Raw genomic sequence first — 22,907 nt, 5'->3', positions numbered from 1 at the left:
ACCACCACATATTCGCTCTTCAGCGCTTCATGGATGTGGCGGCGAAGAAAGATCATGGCCTTCGCATTCTCTTCAGGCGAAACATCATTCTCATCTACAATTGTTTGTCCGAGGCCATTGGCTCGTAGATGAATTTTGGCATCTAGGACCCATGATAAATAGTTGTCCCCGGAAAGGTCCAAGGCAGCAAACTCTAGTTTTGCCAAATTTGCCATCCAAAACTTTAGGCTCGAGATCTGGGACATTAAGCCACTTATTAATAGGAATTTCAGGCCCTCATTATTTAGGTATATTAATTTATGATAAAAATAAAGTGCTATGAATTTGCTGGTATGGACGATAAACCCGCACCATACCTTAAATAAAATTAAATGTGCGGTAAAGTAAATTCATAAAGTAAATTGCTTACTGTATGGACGTTAATTCCGCACCATACTTTAAATAAAAGTAAATATGCGGTAAAGTAAATTCATAAAGTATGAGGGTTAATTCCACATCATACTTTTAATAAAAATAAATGTGCGGTAAAGTAAATTTATAAAGTATGAGGGTTAATTCCGCATCATACCTTAAGTAAGAGTAAATGTGCTTGTATGGGCACTAATTCTGCTCCATACTTTTTAAATAAAAGTAAAGGCAGCTGTGTGGACGATAAACCCGCGCCACACCTTTAAATAAATATTGCCGTATGGGTAATAAACCTACACCATACCATAAATAAAATAAATGAGGGGATAAAAACCTCCACCTAATATATATGAAGTGCATAATATATCATATATTGTGGGCAATATAACTGCGCCACTATTCAAGATATAATAGATGGGTTTTAAGATCACACCATCATTTTATTACAATAATTTGTGTTACAACGCGATGGGTAAAAAATTACACCACCATAAAATAACAGGACGGATTAAACAACATAGAAATTACAAATTACGTTACAAAGAAGTAAATTAAACAAGCATGGATTAAACAACATAGAAATTGTGAGAACACAAAAAAGAAAGTTTGCATGTCGTTGTAGTAGTAAAGTGAGAGTAGACATATGACAGAGAGGAGACAGAGAAATAACTACATAGTGTTGAGTTATAAAAATTTCAGAAATAAAAGGAGAGACTATCGTGCTGATAACGTGTTATAAAACTAGAATAATCAGAGGATGAGAAGTACCACTGTAATATTGGGAGTGGAATTATATTTCTCTTTGTGGTGTTTACACTGACATAATTTCTCCTCAGATAAACTCCAATCTTTCTCTTCTCTCTAACTCTCACTCTATTCTCTTCTTTCTTCCCTCTATTCTCTTCATTCTTCCGTATGTGTTTACAAGAAAATATAATGTCTATTTATAGGCAAAGCAAATGGCTTTTAAAGGAGAAATAATGATTTCTCCCCAACATCATTATCTCATCTTTTGACTAATACCTTCTAACTTTATCTCCATCTTTTAACTAATTGCCATCTAGTTTTACCTATACCTATGTGAGTTTCATTTCTTTATAACAGGGACATATTTTTTTTGTTTTCATGACATGTGGTCCTAAAATTATTGTGTAAATCTTCAATCCTGAACGATGCAACTCCTAGTGGGCTCTCGACCCCACATATTTTATTTATTAACCACATATTTTATGGACCATCCAGCCGTGTGGTTTTTTCTCCCATATTCAGGCATCACATGCCACAATTGTGTATTCACAATTACGTCTGATACATCACATCATGCCACTAGCCTCACATGCCACAATTGTATATTCACAATTACTTCTGGGTACCCCTCATCATTCTTCTATAAAATGGTGAAGCCAGTTGCTACTGTTACCATAAGAGCCAGCTCCGACTTTCTTTAATTTCCTGCTACATCTGTTGCCAAGTTAATTTCAGTCCTAATGGGGTTTCATCTCCCACTCATCTTTGCTATTCTCAGTGTAAGCTCTGCAATTTGATTAACTTTTCCATTCTCTCTCATTGTACTCTATACAAACGAAAGTTTTGTGTTCCTATAATTCTCTCCGATTTTATTTAGTAAGTACTTAAGTGTCGTCCACTAATTAATTACACTTTGTGAGATTTGATTTTAATTAGAGTTTGAATTAATGTTGCAGCTAGCAGCGGTTGCACTGGCAAACCATGCTGCTCAACCAGCACCTCAACTTTACTGGAACTCCGTCCTGCCAAACACACAGATGCCAAGATCTATCAGTGAACTTCTGCATCCTGGTTTGTGTTGAGCTCTTTAGAATCTTAGATATCTCTTCTGCCTGCCATTTTACTAAAATATGTTCGACCACATATTTATCAGTTAACTACTGTCATTACATGAGTGACACATATTCACAAATCGGCTGATCACTTATTTTCCATTATGACGTTGATATATAATTTGCAGACTCCACAAATGAAGAAAAGAGCACAAATATCGTGAATGCTGTTGGGGATGGAAAGAACAAACGAAGTTACAGTCTAAGGAATTATGGAAAACGTCCTCCTCCATCTGTTGGGGATGGAAAGAGCAAACGAAATTACAGTCTAACAAATTATAGAAAACCTCCTCCTGCATCTGTTGGGGATGGAAAGAGCAAACGAAATTACAGTCTAAGAAATTATAGAAAACCTCCTCCTGCATCTGACGAGGGCAAACCTGAAATTTTCCCATCGAACAAAAAACATTACAGTCTAAGAAATTATAGAAAACCTCCTCCTGCATCTGACGAGGGCAAACCTGAAAATATCCCATTGAGAAATTCAGGTTACCAACGAAAAAATTATGGAGGACGTCCTCCTGCATCTGACGAGGGCAAACCTGACAGTCAACTACTCCATTATAGAGACTTGGCTATTTTCTTCTTCGAGAAGGACATGCGCCCTGGCGCAACAATGCAGTTCCAATTCCCTAGAAATTCAAACACGGCTACTTTCCTGCCACGTGAAAGTGCTCAATCGATCCCCTTCTCCTCTAACAAACTACCAGAAATTTTCAACCATTTTTCAGTGAAGCCAACATCTGTGGAAGCCAAAACAATTAAGCAAACAATCGAAGAGTGTGAAGCTCCAGGCCTTAAGGGAGAGGAAAAATATTGCGCCACATCTTTAGAATCAATGGTTGATTTTAGCACTTCGAAGCTTGGAACAAGAAACGTTGAAGCAATCTCGACGGAGGTATTGGAAGAAGGAGCCACCAAGTACATGCACAACTATACAACAATGCCGGGACTGAAGAAGTTGGCAGGTGACAAAGTCGTTGTGTGTCATAAGGAGAACTATCCCTATGCTGTGTTTTTCTGCCATGCAATAAAACAAACAGAAGCTTATGTTCTCTCCCTGAAAGCCGATGATGGGATGAAGGTTAAAGCAGTAACCATCTGCCATCTAGACACATCAGAATGGGACCCAGAGCATATGTCCTTCCAAATCCTCAACGTTAAGCCCGGAACCACTCCCATCTGCCATTTCATTTCCACTGATGCTATTGCCTGGGTTCCAAAACACAAATCTGCATGATCATCACTTAGCACTGTACGTATAATAAGCTTGGTCGGGTTGCACCCTAGGCCTGCATAATTATCTCCCTACTTATTTCTGCCTCTTCATCATGTGGTGTAAGATATATGATGAGATGAAGTTTTCTCTTGTAACTATGTAGACTACTTCAACTTGTACTCATAATAAAGCATGCTGTTGGGGGGTTCTCTCCAATGTTTGAGTGTTGAATTGTTACGTTGGAATAAGCTGCTAATGCATGTAGTTAGAGAAGCCTTCATTTATATCAAAGTCCTCAAACTATCAAGAATTAATGTATCCAGAAACATATACCAAGACGCAAAACAACATATTTTCCATGCTCTGTCAATGGACTACATCGAAAAGTAATTGGCTTACATCAAAAATTTAAATCACGTGGGTTATTCCTAAGAAACCTTAATATTTGCCTTCCATTTGTTCCAGCAAAATAAAAGTCATTGCTACTTATTGTAACCCCTTTTCCAAGCTTATTAATCAAAGTAGACACCTCACTGTTGTCACCTAGCCAATTTTCAACAATGTCATACTTAACAAGCAACTCCACATCCTTTGAGGTGTTCACAAAACGATCCATGAGACTAACATAATCACTTATGTACGTCTCCTCGTAGTGGCATTGTTCAAATGCGATGAGATTTCTAATTAATACCTCTGTATGATGGCTTAATTTCAATCTTGGAATTTCAAGAGTCCGATCAGCAAATCTAATAAGGTATTCATTGATCCCTCAAACTTGACCCCTGCCTTGTGTAGCTCTGTGATGCTGGGTGTGTTTATAGTTATGAGTTTCCCGTCATTAGTTTTTAGGGTTATTCGTTATATGAGTCCCTGAACTTAGATCCGACTTGCATTTTAGTCCCTCAATGTCCAAAATCGTTCCAGTGGTCCTTCAACTTTAGTTTCGTTAGGACAAATGATCCTACCGTCAAATGATTATAAAGTGGAAAAAACAAGAACAAAAAAGGAAGTGAGTTAAATGTGCACCTACTATGTTTAAACGACAAAGTTGGTTTCCCTTTGGTCGATTACAAGAGAAGCTCCATGCAGCTTACTTGGTTCCTGTGGTAGATGGAAATATAATTTTTCTCCTAATAATAAGGGTTTAGTGCAATCAATGATGGGCTGTATAGAACAACTTTTTTGTTTTATATGTTTATGTGAGACAAGTTTTGCCAGATTGAATCAATGTCTTCTAGCTATGTACCTTATCTTTTTGCCGGGCCATAAGTTGAATGTAGAGGCAGAGCATGGCCTTGGGTTTGTATAAGACAAAAGACTGAACCAGACGTAAGTTCAATTATTTTAACTTATTTTTTTAGTCAATTCCTAATTATTTAGATTTTGGATCCACATCCCAAAGAGAAAACCACGAGTTTGCAAGCAAGTTTGTCCATATTAACACTACGTAGACTATATAGGCAGTGTGCTACTCATCTCACTTTCTCAACCTACCCTATATTTGTCTAAAAGAGTTTCTAATTTCATGTACTGAGTTTTATATACAATTTATAACAATATTTTCAGGCAAAAAAATATCTTGGCAAGAAAATGTTCAATTTGTTACGTACTTAACTGGAACGATTACCTTCAAATTCCTATGGCCAATTACCTTCTTTTTTCTTCCTCTTTTTTTTTTTTTTTGGTTGTTGTTGTTGTTGTTGTTGTTGTTTTGGTCAAGTTGCATATTCCAAAGAACGAAAACCAGTACAGGCTCTTTTCCAATGCAAGCTCTTTTCCCAAGTTTTTCCCTCTGTTTTTCTCCTATTTTTCTTATATGGAAGTGATTAAATACACCTCTAAGCTTGTTTTGCGTTTGGTAACCGACTGTAAAAGCTCAATGCAGATAGTTTGAGGTAGAATTTTCTCCAATTTTACTAGCACAGTGATAAGCTATACTATATGTAACAACAAATTGCTTTAATAATGATAATGAAAAAAGTGTGATTCATCGAATATTTGCGGGGTTTTGTTCCAAGTCAACACATCAAATTCCTTTTACACCATGAAATTAAAAAAAATTATTCAACCATCTCGACCTTATGCTCGATCATTTTCCACAAGCAACCGTCCACGTACCCCAACAATTTAAAAGGGCTGATGATCTTTAATTTGGCGAAAGCTTCTATCTACCTCTACTGTGCTATGTATGAGCTATGCAATTGTGACGGTGTTACATGAAGTCACAATGTCGTAGGGATAAAAGAATAATAGTCATGGTTTCTTATTAATGTTAATACATGTATAGCAAAAAGCTTGTAGTTCTAGTGGTTAAGAGTAATTACCCACGCACTTGAGATATTATGTGCTTAAATCCCCTCTTCCCCAATATTTCTTGTATAAAAATAAAAATAAAAATAATAAAGACATTGATATTGTATTCTATAAAGTGTTGGACATGTTTTATACCTCTTTTTCCTGCAAATTACAGTTTGACACATGTACAAAAATAATAGGTAAGTGTTGGATATCAAGAGTACTTACATATAGGTTTAATAGGTAAGTTTTGAATATTTCTGTATTTAGCTTTAATTATAGCTTTAATTATTGAAAATCAACCTATTATCATATTAAAGACTTATCCATGTTCAACGTACATTCTCTTATTTTTCTCTCATTGAAGTAAATACAAAACTAAGCACATAGTGGAAAAGTAGGTCACGATTAGGGGTGGGTTTGGTCTGGGTTGGTTCAGTTTTAGGCTCAACTCGAACACCGAACCGTAAGCCTCGGTTTGGCTATTTTGAAAACCAAAACCAAACCATAATTGATGAAAACCGACCACTTCAATTATCTTCTGGTCTTCCAACCAGAAGAAAACTCAAAACTTTAACCATACCAAGTGCAACAGAATTACACTAGGCTGGAGTCAAGTTTATGATGGTTAAAGATAAAAACTTATTTGACATACAATTTGAGAATGGAATCCTCAAAATTCCACACCTGTGAATACGGGGTTAAACAGAAATTTTCTTCCGCAATCTTATTGCCTATGAGCAGTGTGAGCTCCATGATCATTACATCGACGACTATGTCTTCGTCATGGACTGCCTGGTCGACAGTGCCAGGGATGTGGAATTGGTTGTGAAGAGTGGAATTCTTGAATCTATGCTACCGGACAGCGAGGCAGCATGGGAATTTATTAATTCTCTTGACTTGGGGCCTATTTTAGGCAAGCTTGAAACAAGACTATTTCAGTTCACCATGGGCTGGCCTGTCTATTATTGTAGCCGCTATACTAGTTGTGCTCACATTTATTCAAACAGTGTGCTCCGTAATGGCGCTGTAAGTTCTTTATTTCCTCAATTTCATGTTTAGTGGATGCAGATTTGTTGCTCATGTACGTGTTTATCTAAAGTTAAATAAGAGTGATTGACTGGTAGTCTGTTAGTTTGTTTTTCTGGGGTTTTTCCCCCTGTACGTCAAAAAAGAAAAAGAAAAAGAGTGATTGCTTGTGCCTGTTTGGGCCTAATTTGACACACCCAATCTAAAATCAAAAAGCCCATGTCAATTTTGGACAGCCACCAGCATTCCCTTTGTAATTAGGCCAAAAACTGCACACCCAACCTAGCACTGGAGGCCCAGAACAAACAAGGTAAACACTGGACCCAAGCAATTTGGTTTTTTCATTTAAATTAGAATCAAGGGCCCCAAGTCAAAAAGCCAAAGCCCAAGGCAGATTTTTTTACCAAAAAGACCCAAGGAAGCCCAGTGCATGCGGATTGCTCAGCCCACAATCCCAAAACTCAAAACTAAGTTGGCATGATTAAAGCCCAAAATTGAAGAAACCCAAAACAGTTTTATTAAAATTGTCAGCTCTCTACCCAAGACCTAAAAAGGGTCAAAATACCACTATTGGCAAAATTGACGCACTCAGCCTTGGATCACAAAGAAATCCACGTGACTATCTGACTTTGAGAAGTCAACAATTTCAACTAGTGACAAGAGAAGTTGATTGGAATTAATGGAGGCAGGTCATTACAGAAAAGACTTCTTTGAAACTCAGCAGCCAAAAGATCAAAATCCCTTACTATATAATTCTGCATCAGAGTAGGTGGTCTTTCCAAGAGATAAGCAGACTACGTTTTCAAGAGATAAGTAGAGAATGAGGGAGTTGTTCAACAAGAAAAGCAAACTAACCGTCATGATAAGTTGTGTTCTTTCTCTCTACAAAAAATAATAGCGAACAAAGAAGAGTTGGTTTTTCTTTCAGAAAAAGGAAGGAAAAGACCTCCATGAAAACTAATTATTGATGGTTCTTCTCTGCCAGAACAGATAACTTCCCATTTTCTTTGACATTTAAAAATGAAAGATCTCGCTTTTACAAAATATGCTGCCCATTATTTAAAGATTAGAAAACCCACTCCAGCATTTCCTATAAATATGAGAGGAGGGGGATGTCACATCCCGGGATCGGCTCTGCCGTAGCACGACATTATCCGCTTTGGGCCCCCTCTCTGCCCTCACGGTTTTGTTTTTGGGAACTCACAAGCAACTTCCCAATGGGTCACCCATCCTGGGATTGCTCTAGCCCCCAACTAGCTTAACTTCGGAGTTCCCATGACTCCGAAGTCAATGAGCTCCCAAAAGGCCTCGTGTTAGATGGAGGCGGGCATTTCCATATAGGGCACATCACCTCCTCTCTGTTGGTCGATGTAGGATGTTACAGGTGAACAGATCAAAGGACAACCAAAAAATCAATCAAAGACAAAAACTCAAAATGATCACTTGATCTCAAAAGCCTTCAAAACACTGAAGCAAGCAAAGCTCATTGAGCCACAACAAACAAGTCAGCTAGAATTCAGAATCTTTAGAGTCAATTCAGTTTCGGAGAAATAATCAAAGAAAGCGAGATCTCTCTCGTTACAAATTTGGTTCAGTTTAAAGGCAAAACAAGCAGAGTTCAGGTTCTTACAAATATGAAAACCTCAACAACTTTATGGAGAGCCCTGATCAAGCATAACAGGTACTACAGTGCAGTTCCAGCTTAGTAATCATCAAATTCACCAACTTCTGCCCCTTCCAGACTGAGAAGGTCCCAATTTTGCCCATTCAAAAAGCCTCCTAAGGCTTGAAATAGATTAGAGCTCTGCCAAACTCGAATGTTGGTGTCAATTCGCAGCTGAAACTTGACAGTTGAAGGTGTTGATAGTCCAGTCCAGCACAGACATACCCAGTCTAGCCCGGATCAGAAGCATTCACCCAGGCAGAAATTGAAGTCCAAGGCTCTTTTTGTCTTTTTAGAGTTGGTCTTCCTTTTTTGAGCTTTGTAAAAGGCAATTCTGCCTAAAACAGTTCACTTTCTTATCATTTATTCTAGCCAGAACTACCAGTTTTGTACTGTGAAAAATTATGAAGTCCTCACCAGTCTAAAGCAAGAAAAGAGCTTACTTGGAAGATATTCCTCACCCAAATTCACAACCGCTTGTTTAGAAATCAGTAACTTGGTGTAACGACCCGGTCCTAAATAAATTGGTAATTATTAATTTATTTAGATAAAAGACCATTTTGCCCATAGAATATTTTAATAGGTTTACATGTTGACTTGTTAACCAGGGAGGCTTTGGTGAAATTGTTACATCCCGGTCTGAAAAAGTGTTAAAATAATTAAAGTAGAGTGCTGCTAAACGAACCCTAAAATTAACTGAGTACACCCTATGATCTAAGTACACCCTAATATTTTAATTAAAATGTAAAATTAACTAAGTACACCCTATAAAACTATCAAAAATACCCCTTATACACCCTAATACTTGTAGCATTATTTTGTAGTTGATTTTCAGTTTGATTTTTTAATAGTGTTTATAAATCTTTGACTTTTCATATGGATTTATGCTTCTACTAAAACTGTTGACACTTTTTTTCCAATTCCAAGTTCTTTCAATCACCACATCTTTCGTTAAAAACGCAATAGGACAAGCAATCTCTTGATTAGGATTGAATATGGTTAGTAGGGTGTACTTATTAAAATTATATTTGTTTCACAATTCCATATATCCTTTTTGGTCATTTTATATTAGGGTAAATCAGTAATTCAATATATACTTTTATAGTAGGGTGTACTCAGTTAATTTTAGGGTTCGTTTAGCAGCATTCTTAAAGTAAGAGAGAATAAATTGAAATAAACATTAAAATAAAATGATTTGAATTAATTAAGGTTTTTGAGAAATTAAAATATTATTTAATGTTATAAGGGGAAAAATATCATTTTAAGTTTGGGAAGGAATTTGGAAATTCCAATTGTACCGTTGTGTGGAGCACGTCGAAACGAGTGTGTAGACACGTAGTGGACTCGAATCGTAGTTATAACGGAGAAATGGCGATCAAAAGAAGTTCAGTGGCATAACCGTAAATATTTCAAAGTTTAGTTTTTTTAAAACCCAAATTTCTTCTCTCTGGGAGTGGGAGAGCCAACTTCATAATGCCTCCCAACTCCGACCACCACACTTCCCTCTTCCTTCAGTTTTGGCATCATGATGGGTTCCATCCCGGAATGACACATTTTCGACGCTAAGGACGTCACAAATGGTATTTGAGATGCTTTGTAAATTTGTAACCATGGAAAACACAATGAACTTTATGTTCGGAGTTGCAAGAGAACATTAAGGGGAATATGGAGAGAGTGGTAAAATTGTAGTAAGTGGAGATCTGTAGGCTTACTTACTACTGAACTTCCGTCGTGGTGATTAGTATGAAAAAGTGTTAGAGATTATAGATTTTATAGAGGAACATGGTTGTACACTGATAAGTAGTCGGTAGGAGTTGATTTAAGTTCCAAGAGAAATTCATTATGAACTGGGATGAATTACTGCAAGATTCTTGCTGTTTTGATGTTATTGATTTTAGGGGCATCACCTCTGAATGATCATAATAACCATGCGTGGGCTCTGCATGAGGTTTCTTTGACATTGTTTGATTTTGTGTATTGATAATTACACTTAGGGGTGTCACGTTTCTAGAAACGTGTCTATCCAAATTGTTGTATCTCAATATCCTATGGAAGGAAAGCTGAGAAGCTGAAAATACTGGATCTACGGTGGTGAGATAAAAATTGTCAGGAACTTTCAAAAGTGAAATTGTTTCACAAAGGGAAATACTGGAGAGAAGTATTAGAGAATTTTCTTTGGATAAGTAATATGGGAGTGGAGGAGTTGTGAGTTTAACCAAGGAGAGTTGTGACAATTTAAATTGAGAAGTAGTGGTGTTGGGTGAAGTATTATTTCATTCGCGTGGGCTTGAATGCCGCGATTGACAGGAATGGAACATTAGGGTTCTTCTTCCTTGCTCTCTAACGCGAGCTTGCCATAGAGAGTATTTCTTGGCGTGGTACTGTCTTCGTCTGACATCCGATTACTGTGATTTTTGAAAGGACCCGGCCCGAATTTCCCAAAACCCAAGGCGAATTCTGTGGAATTTCCGACCTCGATGCTAGGCCCACTTACTAAAGACCGAGACTTTCTGTCGAAATTTCGACAGAGTCTCTCCTGTAAATTGGACATTTTCCAAAATTACCACCTGCATAAAACACAATTTATATCCTCAACTGGTAGCATGCACAAGATAATTTCATGCAAATCACATAACCAGCCTTCGGCCTTGAAACGAAACAACCAAGAACGCTATCAAATCAATTCCTACCTTAAATAAGGCAAACAATAAATTTAAATATGAATTATGACTACTAAATTTCAACATACGAGGTTTTAACCTCCTAACACAATCACATCTATGTCCGCGGCTGCACCTAGTAACCTTAGGCTGCCTACGTACCCTCACTGAGGGATCAAGCCACACGTAGTCCTTCTGCAAAACCCAATTCCACACATAGGCTATACCTTTATTCATTTCTCTGTATTTCACATAATCTCCCCATACGCCGGTACTACCAACGCCACGTATGGGGCCTGTCAACATGCCGGATAACCTACGCCACGTGCGACCTCAACATAATATCACATAATTTCCCCATACGCCGGTACAACCAGCACCACGTATGGGGCATGTCAACACGCCGGATAACCTATGCCACGTGCGACCTCACCATAGTATCACATGATCTCCCCATACGCAGGTACAACCAATGCCACGTATGGGGCCTGTCTCAACGCCGGATAACCTACGCCACTTGAGACCTGAACATCATATCACATATCTCCCCATACGCCGGTACAACCAACGCCACGTATGGGGTCTGTCAACACGCCGGATAACCTACGCCACATGCGACCTCAACATACTATCACAATATCTCTTCATACGCCGATACAACCAACGCCACGTATAGGGTTTGTCTCAACGCCGGATAACCTACGCCACGCGAGACCTCAACATCATATAACATATCTCCCCATAAGCCGGTATAACCAACGCCACGTATGGGGTCTGTCAACATGCCGGATAACCTACGCCGCGTACGACCTCAACATACTATCGCAAGATCTCCCCATACGCCGGTATAACCAACGCCACGTATGGGGTCTGTCTCAATGCCAGATAACCTACGCCACGCGAGACCTCAACATCATATCACAATATCTCCCCAAAGCCGGTACAACCAACGCCATGTATGGGGTTTGTCCGCACGCTGGATAACCTACGCCACGTGGGACCTAACTTTCACAGGGTGGTACTTGTCGTGTAACCAAAATCCAGGGAGGTGCCTAAGGTAGTGCGTATAACACTTCAAACTGACATTCTCTCACTTATCTAAACCAATACTAGAGGTCTTCCCATTTTAATGATACCAGTCTATAATAGACAGTAACATAATTTAATCATAAAAATAATATTATTTCTAGACCAACGATTATTCACATAAACATGAATTTCATAATTTTCACTATTTAAAATAATATCTAAAAGTTTCCTATAATACAAATAAACACTCTAAAAATCCCAACTTAGTCAACACAGCTCAACAACGCTCAAGACCTTTCATTAGGGTCATTATGATCCTTCTAGAAAGGTAAAACTACCTCGAAAGACTCAAGGTCAACCAAGGGTCAAACTACCCAGAATTGGTCAAACGGGCCCACGGGGCCCCTGACCTCCAAATTCCGATCCGAAGGTTCCTATGGGCTCTAAAATGTATAGGACACTCGTCCTGTAAGTTTTTTCTAGATCGGACGGTCAGATCGCTCACGATCGCACAATCTGACGATTAATATAAAACATAAACTTTAAATTACTTAATCGGAACATCCGGGGCTCCGATTCACGATCCGTGAATTCCGACACAATCCTAGAAATACCTAAATTAACATATATTAAATTTGAGACCATCCAACGGTCCCAACCTATCGTACCCGGATAACGCACAATAGGCGATATTCGTTCGATAGTCAAACGACGTCCGAATTGAGATCCGCAAAATCCTATGCACTCGTGACAACCTAAGGATCTCATCGAGACACAGTGAAACTTCACTACCCTCGCCCATGCGCCACAAGCGTCGGTAGTGCTGGGTGCCCAAAGCGATTACGCATCACCGAAAAATCTCAAAACCCCGGCTCCAAACTCCTACCCTAGGTATAACACCCTATTTGGAGCCACTTTTGTTCTTGAACGTACCCCAAAAACTGACCGAAAATTGCCGGAATGGCAATCCCAGGACTGGCCAAAATCCAATTCAAAAATCGAGTTACCTACGCTAAGAATCGATCGAATCCTACCCAACAGGCATCTACAGCATGAAAAGTAGGTGAGAAACCATACCTCACTCGTCGGAATCGGTGGCTGGAGGAGGGAGATCGACGGCAGAGAAGTTCAGACTACACCGACCGCTTCTTCTCAATTTTCCTGCGAAACCATAGCGGCTAGCAGCAGGACCTGGCTGGGGTTGGAAGAGGACAACGCCCCTGTCATTTTGGTACCGGCCCAGTCGTCATCGGTGGCCGGATGAGAGAACGGCCGGCCAAAATGTGATCGGCTGCCGCTGCGCACGCAAGAGAGAGAGGAGAGAGAGAGACCATGCGGGAGAGAGAGAAAGAGAGAGAGAGAGAGAGAGAGAGAGAGAGAGAGAAATGTGATTGTGCCGCTGAGTTTCTTTTGACCATATCTCTCTCGTTACAACTCCGATTCGAGCCCATCAAGTGTCTACGAACTCATCTCGGTACGACATACACAAAAATACCCGTCACTACCCCAAACACTTTTTGGGTCAGAAAGTGACCAAATTACCCCTACCTCAAGGGTAAATTTGTAATTTCACTTAAATAATTTAAATAAGGAATTAAATTTGGAGTCGAGGTGTCACAATTTTTGTTGCTAAATGTTGTCATCATTTCCCCTCTACATCACTCAGTGATCATTCACTCCGATTTCTCCAGTTTACATGGTGAATTCTATTTCCAAAATTTCTTAAAATTTCGGCCACTGTGAGTTTGACTAGTGACTTGGGTTACTTTTGCCCATTTTTCTGGAAATGGAACCGATTTGAAGAAGATGAAGAGGAAAGATACATAGGCCGCTGAGGCAGAAGTAAAGCCTGAGCTTTACCACAGACAGAGGTTGTTTCAAAAGTCTTGGAAGGTTGTGAACAGGAATCGGAAGTTTGCATGGGGCAACACCTATACCTATTGAACAGTTGGATGTTCCTATGATAAAGTTGTTTGCTGAGTTTGTATAGGCGGAAGGACATAGGGTTGCTCAACTTGCTTCTAGGGATCCTCCATTGCTTGAACATGTTGCTAATTTTCGATTGAGTGCTTTGAGGATTGAGTCGAAGATACTAAGAGCACAACCTTTCTTTGGGAAGAGTAATTTCAGGATGTCGGATCATTGGTTTCATGATATGAAAGATTGCTTTAGTATAATCGAAATCACAAGTGTGGAAAAGATTAAAATAGTCGTATTTCTCTTACAGAAGAAGGCTTGTGTAGGGTGGGAGTACTGTGGTCAGGCCCAAGGATGAGATCTAGATGGATTTGGTAATCCTATCCGTAGAGATGGAAAGATTCTATACACGCCATTTAGACTGGATTCGGAGATAAGGATTTCACCCTACCTTGTTCGACGAATTCCCTCAAGGGGAATTATAGCAATAAAATACATATGCTTCTACAAACATTTAATTGGACTGCTACGACGTGGAAAGAGTGCTTTGGGGTCTCATCTCATGTGAACCCGTTCGAGTAGAAATCTTTCATAAGAATAAAAAATGGGTCATGGTAAAGAGAGGTAGATGATGATTATAATTCAGTAAAAATGATCATTTTTGACATTCCTCTCAAAGAACCGTGTTGACAATGTCGTTTATCGATTCTAACGAAAGAAGGAAAATATGAATAAGTCAAAGAATGTGGATTTCTTTTAAGGGGAGAGCTAGAGCAAAATCAAATCACGAATGGAAGAGTTTAGCTTTCAGAGGAAGATTGAGCATTACAGTAGCTATTAAAGGATATTTTTAGTTGAAGAAGGAGATTTTTCTTCCTCTGATTGTTTAGCTAGAGCTTTTGGCTTGACTGCCAACGTGGTTGTGGAGGAAGAAACTTGGGAACCCGAGTGGTATATGCGAGCCCAGTACCCATACCCCTTTTGAGTGACAGGTATGAAATTTCGAGGACGAAATTTTTATAAGGAGGGTAGATTGTAACGACCTGGTCCTAAATAAATTGGTAATTATTAATGTATTCAGATAAAAGACCATTTTGTCCCTAGAATATTTTAATAGGTTTACATGTTGACTTGTTGACCGGGGAGGCTTTGGTGAAATTGTTACATCCCGGTCCGAAAAAGTGTTAAAATAATTAAAGTAAGAGAGAATAAATTGAAATAAACATTAAAATAAAACGGTTTGAATTAATTTTGAGAAATTAAAATATTATTTAAAATTATAAGGGGCAAAAAGATCATTTTAAGTTTGGGAAGGAATTTGAAAATTTTGATTGTACTGTTCTATGGAGCACGTCGAAACGAGTCCGTAGACACGTAGTGGACTCGAATCGAAGTTTTAACGGAAAAATGGCGATCAAAAGAATTTCAGTGGTATAACCGTAAATATTTTGAAGTTCAGCTTTTTTAAAACCCAAATTTATTCTCTTTGGGGAGTGGGACGAGCCAACTTCAAATGGTGATGTCTCCCAAGTCCGGCCACCAATTCAAGCAAGACGGGCCCCGTTAGAACCACCACACTTCTCTCTTCCAGTCATAGCCCATCTCAGCCTTAATCCGCCGTCGTGGTCACCGAAAACCGCCACGAAACAGGGTGATTTGGACAGTTTTTGACGGAATTTCGTGGAGCTCGTTCTCCCTCCTCCGGCCACCGTTTCAGGCTAGTGATTTATGATTTCTCACATATTTTCTATGATATAGCTGATGGTTGGATATGATTTGATAAATTATGAGCGTTGATAGTTTGATTTTCAAATCAAAGTTTGGCTGGATTTTGGGATGAAATTCCGGCCACTTCCGATCACTTTTTGGGATAGGCCCAAGAACAAAAGTGTCTTCAATTGATGTCCTGATCCTAGGGTAGGGGTATTGGCTGGAAATTTTGAGGTTTTCCTGTGGGTGGTATCGCTTTAGACACCCATGCGCTGATGGCGCGTGTGGCAGTGTGTGGGCACTATAGCAGAGGGCATTGTGTCCCGATGCGACCCCCTTGTTGTCACGAGCACGTAAGGGTGCTCTGATTCCAATTTGGTTGACATTTGGACCCCGAACGGATTTCGCATATTGTACGTTATCCAGGTTCGATAGGTTTGAACCGTTGGATAGTCTTGAATTTAATATATGCTAACCCTAGGATCATACAGGATTTTACGGATCATGGATCGGAGCCCCAGATGTTCCGATTTAATAAATTAAAGTTTGTGTTTTACAATAATCATCCGATCATGCGATTGCGAGCGATCCGACAGTCCGATCCGGACCAAACTTGCAAGACGGGTATCCTAAATCTTGTAGAACCCATAGGAGCTTTTGGATAAGAATTTGGAGGTCGTGGGCCCGTGGGCCAGGTTGACCAAGATTGGATAGTTTGACCCCTCGATTGACCGTGAGTCTTCCGAGGTAGTTTCACCCTTCGAGGAGTAATAGAACGACCTTTAATTGTGCTATGTTGACTATGTTGAGATTTTTAGAGTGTTTATTATTATCGTGTGAAAACTTTTCGATATTACTTTTAATAATTGAAATTATGGATTTGATGAGTGTGGGTAAATTTATTTGATGAGTGTTGAAAAGGAGTCGTGGGCTTGGCTATGACTATTAGGAGGTGAGGGGACATTTATGTTAAATATATATGCATTAATTTCAATGATTGAAAGAACATGCATGGAATGGGTATATATATATAGGATTAAAGATTGAGAAATTAATAAGTTGAGATATTAGTAATATTTAATTGAGAAATGGATTTTGAGGCGGAATTTGGAAGGTTGAATTTGGGGAATTTTGGAATTGAGAATTATTTGTTAATACTGAAAGATGTAGGATTATACTATGTAAGTACCATCCTCTAGTTACTAGGCTTCCCATACGTGGCGTTGGAATTTCCGGCGTGTGGAAAGGATATATGATTATTAGGTCTCACATGGCTTTGGATTTTCCGGCGTAAGACAGACCCCATACGTGGCGTTGGATTTTTCGGTGTATGGGGAGATTATGTGATGGTTAGGTCACACGTGGGGTAGGATTTTCCGGCGTGTTGACAGACCCCATAAGTGGCGTTGGATTTTCTGGTGTATGGGGAGATTATGTGATGGTTAGGTCACACGTGGCATAGGATTTTTCGGCGTGTTAACAGACCTCGTACGTGGCATTGGATTTTCAGCGTATGAGGAGATTATGTGATGGTTAAGTCACATGTGGCATAGGATTTTCCAGTGTGTTGACAGACTCCATACGTGACGTTGGATTTTTCGGCGTATGAGGAGATTATGTGATGGCTATGTCACACGTGGCGTAGGATTTTCCGGCGTGTTGACAGACCCCATACGTGGGGTTTGGTTTTTCCGGCGTATGGAGAGATTATGTGATGGTTAGGTCACACGTGGCGTAGGATTTTCTGGCGTGTTGACAGACCCTATATGTGGCGTTGGATTTTCCGGCATATGGGGAGATTATGAGATGGTTAGGTCACACGTGGCATATGATTTTCCGGCGTGTTGACAGACCCCATACATGGCGTTGGATTTTCCGGCGTATGAGAAGGATATGTGATTATTAGGTCTCACAGGCGGCGTTGGAATTTCCGGCGTATGAGGCACTAACAGTGAGAAGAGAAAGAGATTATTTTTCTATATCGGAGAAAGGTTAGAGTATAAAAAGAAATATGTTTGGTGTGTGGTGATTTAAATTAAAACAGGGAAAGATAACTCTTGAGATAACTTACCTGTACTACTGAAACAGTTGTGTAACATTTGGAGCATGATTATGGAGTGAAAGAATTACGTGTGGCTTGATCCCTCAGCAAGGGTACGTAGGCAACCTAGGTGCAGCCGCAGACGAAACGTTATTTATGTTGTTTTATTGAGATTGGTTCTGACCCTGTCGTTGGTCCTGAAATTCGGTTGAAAACTAGATGCGAGTAAATAATTGTTCATACTCCCGTTTGGTTGAGGGAGGATCGTGTAAATGTGTTCTGGTCAAAACACGTTTAGGATTGATGAACGATTTGGGCTAAGGCCTTAAACTACTTGTTGTTGTATTAGGAGGTTAAAACCTTGCATGTGGGATAGTTGGGAAAGTTAGATGATGTAAAGTGCACTTAGACATTCATATTTATGTTTAAATTTATTATTTGTCTTGCGTAAGGTAATTGTTTGACTTATGGGCTTTATTGGTGATTTGCTTCAGATTATTTAAAGGCCGGAGGCCGTTTATGTGAATTGCATGTTGATACATTGTGCATGCTACTAGTTGTGGATATTAAATGTGTTTTATGCAGGTTGAAATTTTTGGGATTGTTCAAATTACAGGGAAGACTGCCAAAATTTTGGTAGAAAGGCTCGGTCTTTAGTAAGTGGGGCCGGCATTGGGGTGATGTTGGAATTTACACAAGATTCCTCTCGGGTTTCGAGGAATTCGGGGCGGATCCTGTTACTTGGGGGGCAAATTATCCATTTTTAAGAAGTCTACTAGGATTTTCATTGCTAGTAGTGGCACGCTCGCACACAAAAGAAAGTTGACTTGTTGACCAGTTAATGGTTTTCGAGACAATGAGAAACTTTACCCTACCATCACAGGAACAAATTTTAAACGGGTGAACAGTGCCTATGAAAATTTCTTAGAAGTATGCTCCACAGAGCCAAAAGATATAAAATAAACTAGGGAAGTGGAGGTTCTTCTGTTTGTATATAAATGAGCGATTCAAACTCTCAGTGCCAAGGGAGTTACCCCTGATACATTTGTTAAAAATTATATATTTGGTCTTACATCAAACAAATAATTTGAATATCACCACCACTCACACAAACGAACTATAAGAAAACAATAGGCACAACAATGGTTCAATCGATCTCTAAAATACTTGAACATTAAGTTAAGTAACAGAGACAACAGGGCAGAAAGTTTGTATGTATGAGAAGAACAACAGCTGCAATGACATAAAATAGTTGCCAAGGTGTGTTCAAATATAGTCTTGCTTGAAAATCGCCTTCCATTTGTTCCTCTGCTTGTTGCAGTAATAGTTGCCGAAGTCCATCCATATGTAGTGAAACCTGGTGATAAGTTAACAAAACAAATAACAATTGAAAATCGTGACTCTTTTCACTGTTCATGTTATGCTTATGGCTTTACCTTTCTAAGGCTTGGCATGTTGTATTAATTAGTGGGTTTGTAGCTCAATCCTTTTTATACCTTTGGGATAAAGGGTATAAAAAGGAGAAGTAAGGGTATGTTTGGGAATGCTTCTAGGATAGCTATAAGTTAACAAAACAAATAACAATTGAAAATCGTGACTCTTTTCACTGGTCATGTTATGCTTATGGCTTTACCTTTCTAAGGCTTGGCATGTTGTATTAATTAGTGAGTTTGTAGCTCAATCCTTTTTATACCTTTGGGATAAAGGGTATAAAAAGGAGAAGTAAGGGTATGTTTGGGAACGCTTCTAGGATAGCTAAAAGTGCTTTTTTGACAACTATTGATAGCGTTTGGCAGAAAAGTTTAGAAGTGCTTCTACGCTTCTAGATCATAAAAGTGCTTTCTAAAGAAGCATTTGCTATGTGCTTTTTCAGAAAGCACTCTAAAGTGCTTTACCAAGAAGCACTTAGATTTCTTATGAAAATTTCAACATTTTTATAATAAAAGCGCTTGCTAGAAGCACTTATAAGCAGAAGTGCTTCATAGAGAAGCAGTCCCAAACGAGCTTGATTTTCAAATGTGCTGCTTAAGAAGAAATTTAATACGTTTTGACAAAAAAAAAAGAAAAAAGAAATTTAATACGTTTGTTTTACAAATTGTATTAATTGTTATCAATAATACTTGTGCACACCCACAACATACTTCTTTCTTTCTTTATTTTCCTTCAGTACAGTTCTGCCTTTCTTTAATTATTTTTAACGAATGCAAAGAGTTTGTCACAAAATCAAGGATTGAAAACAAGAGAGTAAATTATGTGCTAGAGAAACTTACCTGCAGAAATTGAAGAACAACTCTAGTTTCTCTCTTTCGCCTTGTACTCCCGCATTGAGGTTAGTATTGTTATAATGCACAGACTGTACGGACACTATTGTATAATGGCGAGAAGGCTCTAATTATATTTTTGAACCCCTTTTGAAAAGAATGGAATTGTTACCTTGGATGTGGAGGTGTTCTACCATTTGAGCAAGAAATTCCCACATATTCTTCAACTATTTTTCAAGCATGCATATTCCTTCCTATCAATCTTTGGTTTCTTCTTTTACTGTGCATAGCAGGGATCCAGTACTTTGATTTTAAATTATCTTTTCGGCACTAACTTGCTTCAGTCAAGAAACAATATGTTTTGTATCACCCTACATGCACACAGCACACTGTCATGAAATGACCAAGTAGCCCATACTCTTCTACGTTAATATACTAATTTTTCATGAAATGATAAATTCGATTTTTTTAGTTTAAGGGATCTTGTGGATTATATTAGAGAACAATTGAAACTGCAAAAGTTGATTTTGAAGATCATGGATACGAGGATGACCAAAATGTTGCGGAGAAGACTACCAAAATGTCAGGCTAGAAAGGAACTTGGTAAAATGTGCATGCATGTTGGCTAAACAATAGCCACACACATGAATGAAGCTTACAACAATAGTCACACGAACTAAGAAAACAATGGCCACAACAATTCTTCAATCACTCTCTAAAATACTTGAACATTAAGTAAAGTAGCAGAGACAACAGAGGCGACAGTTTGTATGAGAGTAAGTATGAGAAGAACAACAGCTGCAATGACAGAAATAGCTGCCCAAGGTGTGTTGAAATAGTTTTGTCTCAAAATCGCCTTCCATTTGTTCCACCGCTTGCTGTAGTACTTGTTCAGTTCGTCACAAACATGAGCATAATAGAAGTTATCAACATCTATAGGAACCCCAATGAAAAGGCTGTTAACTAATAATGAAGTAAACCCCTCAATGTTTCCGCGTATCAGATATCTCTCAGAATATGCGATTCCATACTCAATAAGCAACTCCACATCCCCTGAGGTTTTCACCAAACCACCCATTAAGGAAACATACTGACTCATGTGTAATTATCATTACTCATCGGGTAATGCAATTGTTCAAAGGCAAGGACATTTCTCATTATTTCTGTAGTGAACCCCAATGGAAATGGTGGGATCTTCAGAACCCCATTGGTGCTACTGAATTGTATGTCAAATATGTTTTCACCTTGTCGCGCCTCAAACTTGACTCCAGCGTGCTGTAATTCTGTCAAGCTGGGTATGGATGATGGGAGTTCCCCTCCAGCTTTTGATTCCAACGGTTGATAGAGTTTAAATATTTTCCTGAAAAGATCAACAATATGTGCCACTGATCTAAAAGTCTCCAAATTGTCTTCCATTTTGTCAACAGGCAATAGATGTTCGAAGAAACTGAAAGAAAGACTAATTATTGAAAGCCCCTCAGTAATGCAGTTATTGTCAGCATCAGCAGGGAGTGTAATTTTCTGTGGGTCGAAAAGATCCTCGAGAATTAAGAATGGCAACTGATTTTCAAGCAACCACATATCTGTCCATACATCTTGCAACATACCTGGTTTGTCAAATATGCGGTCATTTTCATCCCAAAATTTGAAGTAGTCCTTCAATAAGAGCTCAATAACGAAGGCGGCATCCACTAGAATGATTGTTACAAATTCATCACTGCTAAACTTGATGGGTTCTCCATAACAACGTCTCAATCTTGCTTCGTGGTCCTTTATTTTCTTAATATAATCCTCCAAACTCACATTGGTCCGACCTATAAAATCTTGCAGGTATCTCTGTTTGTGCTCTTCCTATACGACATTCAAGCCTTCCTTTCCATGGTGAAGTGGGCCTATAGAGACCACCTGAGGTGTGCAGAGCTTTTCATTCACACTTCGTAGTCGTTGAGGAACTCTGTAGATACAGCACTCGGAGGATGGGGGAGACAAGCTATTGAACCCTTTTCTCATCGAATTTGCTAATGAAATGTATGGGTTTTCTATGTCATTTTGAGCAGCTTGATGGCTTCCTGCCATTTTCCAGCTCCTGACTATATGTGGTGTTCCGATTGTAACAGATTACAATAATGATGAGTATGGATAACTGAATTACTGATAAAACAATCAAGAAACATTTCGTTATTTTCCATTCCCAATAACGAAATCAAAATGTTCAAGGAAATACAATCAGGATATTGCAATTATATAGCCATTCATAAGCTGCCTGGCATGGAATAAGAGGTGGAAACCAAATCTACTTATTGGCCAAAGTTCGAATTCACTATATATAGATATATATTTTGCCAAAATCTAAAACTGACCAACCTTAGATACAAAAACACGGTACAGCCCTGTTAAAGTAATTCCAAGTGCGAAGAAAGAAAGGAATTGAGTGTTTGTACCTCTACAGCTAAACAAATTTTCTATTGATTCTTTAAATTTTAGAGAGCAATTACTCTTAATTTGGTAGGTGTAGGACTGTGCTACTTCAAGCTTTAATGAAAGAAGCCAAGTTTATTCTAAGGGGACAAGTCAGAGACAACGAAATTTTGCTCAGCTTCATTTTCAAATTTGCTGCTTAAGAAGGAAATTTAATATGTTTGTTTCACAAATTGTATTGTCATCAATGAAACTTGTGCACTCCCAACGAAATTTGCATGGCTTGATTTTCAAAAGAGTACTACTATTTCCATCCTCTGTCCTATTTCCCTACTCACCTTATCTTCAAAATTTTAAAGACAAAAATAAACCCCTTTGTAAAATGCTTAAAAAGAAAT

At 38.7% G+C, this 22,907-nt stretch overlaps 1 protein-coding gene and 1 pseudogene across 1 annotated transcript; one reads left to right on the top strand and one right to left on the bottom strand.

Moving 5' to 3' along the window:
- Window positions 1–1,800: 1,800 nt before the first annotated feature.
- On the top strand, window positions 1,801–3,717 carry LOC117615811 (BURP domain protein RD22-like). Its single transcript, XM_034344969.1, has 3 exons — window positions 1,801–1,934; window positions 2,112–2,226; window positions 2,396–3,717. Exons 1-3 carry the CDS (start codon window positions 1,896–1,898, stop codon window positions 3,505–3,507), a joined length of 1,266 nt encoding a protein of 421 aa, XP_034200860.1. The 5' UTR covers window positions 1,801–1,895; the 3' UTR covers window positions 3,508–3,717.
- A 17,089-nt stretch (window positions 3,718–20,806) lies between these two features.
- LOC117619235 lies at window positions 20,807–22,167 on the bottom strand (annotated as a pseudogene).
- Between the last annotated feature and the right edge of the window lie 740 nt (window positions 22,168–22,907).

The sequence above is a fragment of the Prunus dulcis genome, chromosome 1 (genome assembly GCF_902201215.1).
Source record: "Prunus dulcis chromosome 1, ALMONDv2, whole genome shotgun sequence".
NCBI classification, from domain to species: domain Eukaryota; kingdom Viridiplantae; phylum Streptophyta; class Magnoliopsida; order Rosales; family Rosaceae; genus Prunus; species Prunus dulcis.
This window is presented reverse-complemented; position numbering and strand designations above follow the sequence as displayed.

Coding starts and splice junctions, on each gene's coding strand:
- LOC117615811 (XM_034344969.1), top strand. CDS start 1,896: ATGGGGTTTCATCTCCCACTCATCTTTGCTATTCTCAGT. Junction 1,935..2,111: donor TCATCTTTGCTATTCTCAGT/GTAAGCTCTGCA, acceptor TTAATGTTGCAG/CTAGCAGCGGTTGCACTGGC. Junction 2,227..2,395: donor CAGTGAACTTCTGCATCCTG/GTTTGTGTTGAG, acceptor TATAATTTGCAG/ACTCCACAAATGAAGAAAAG.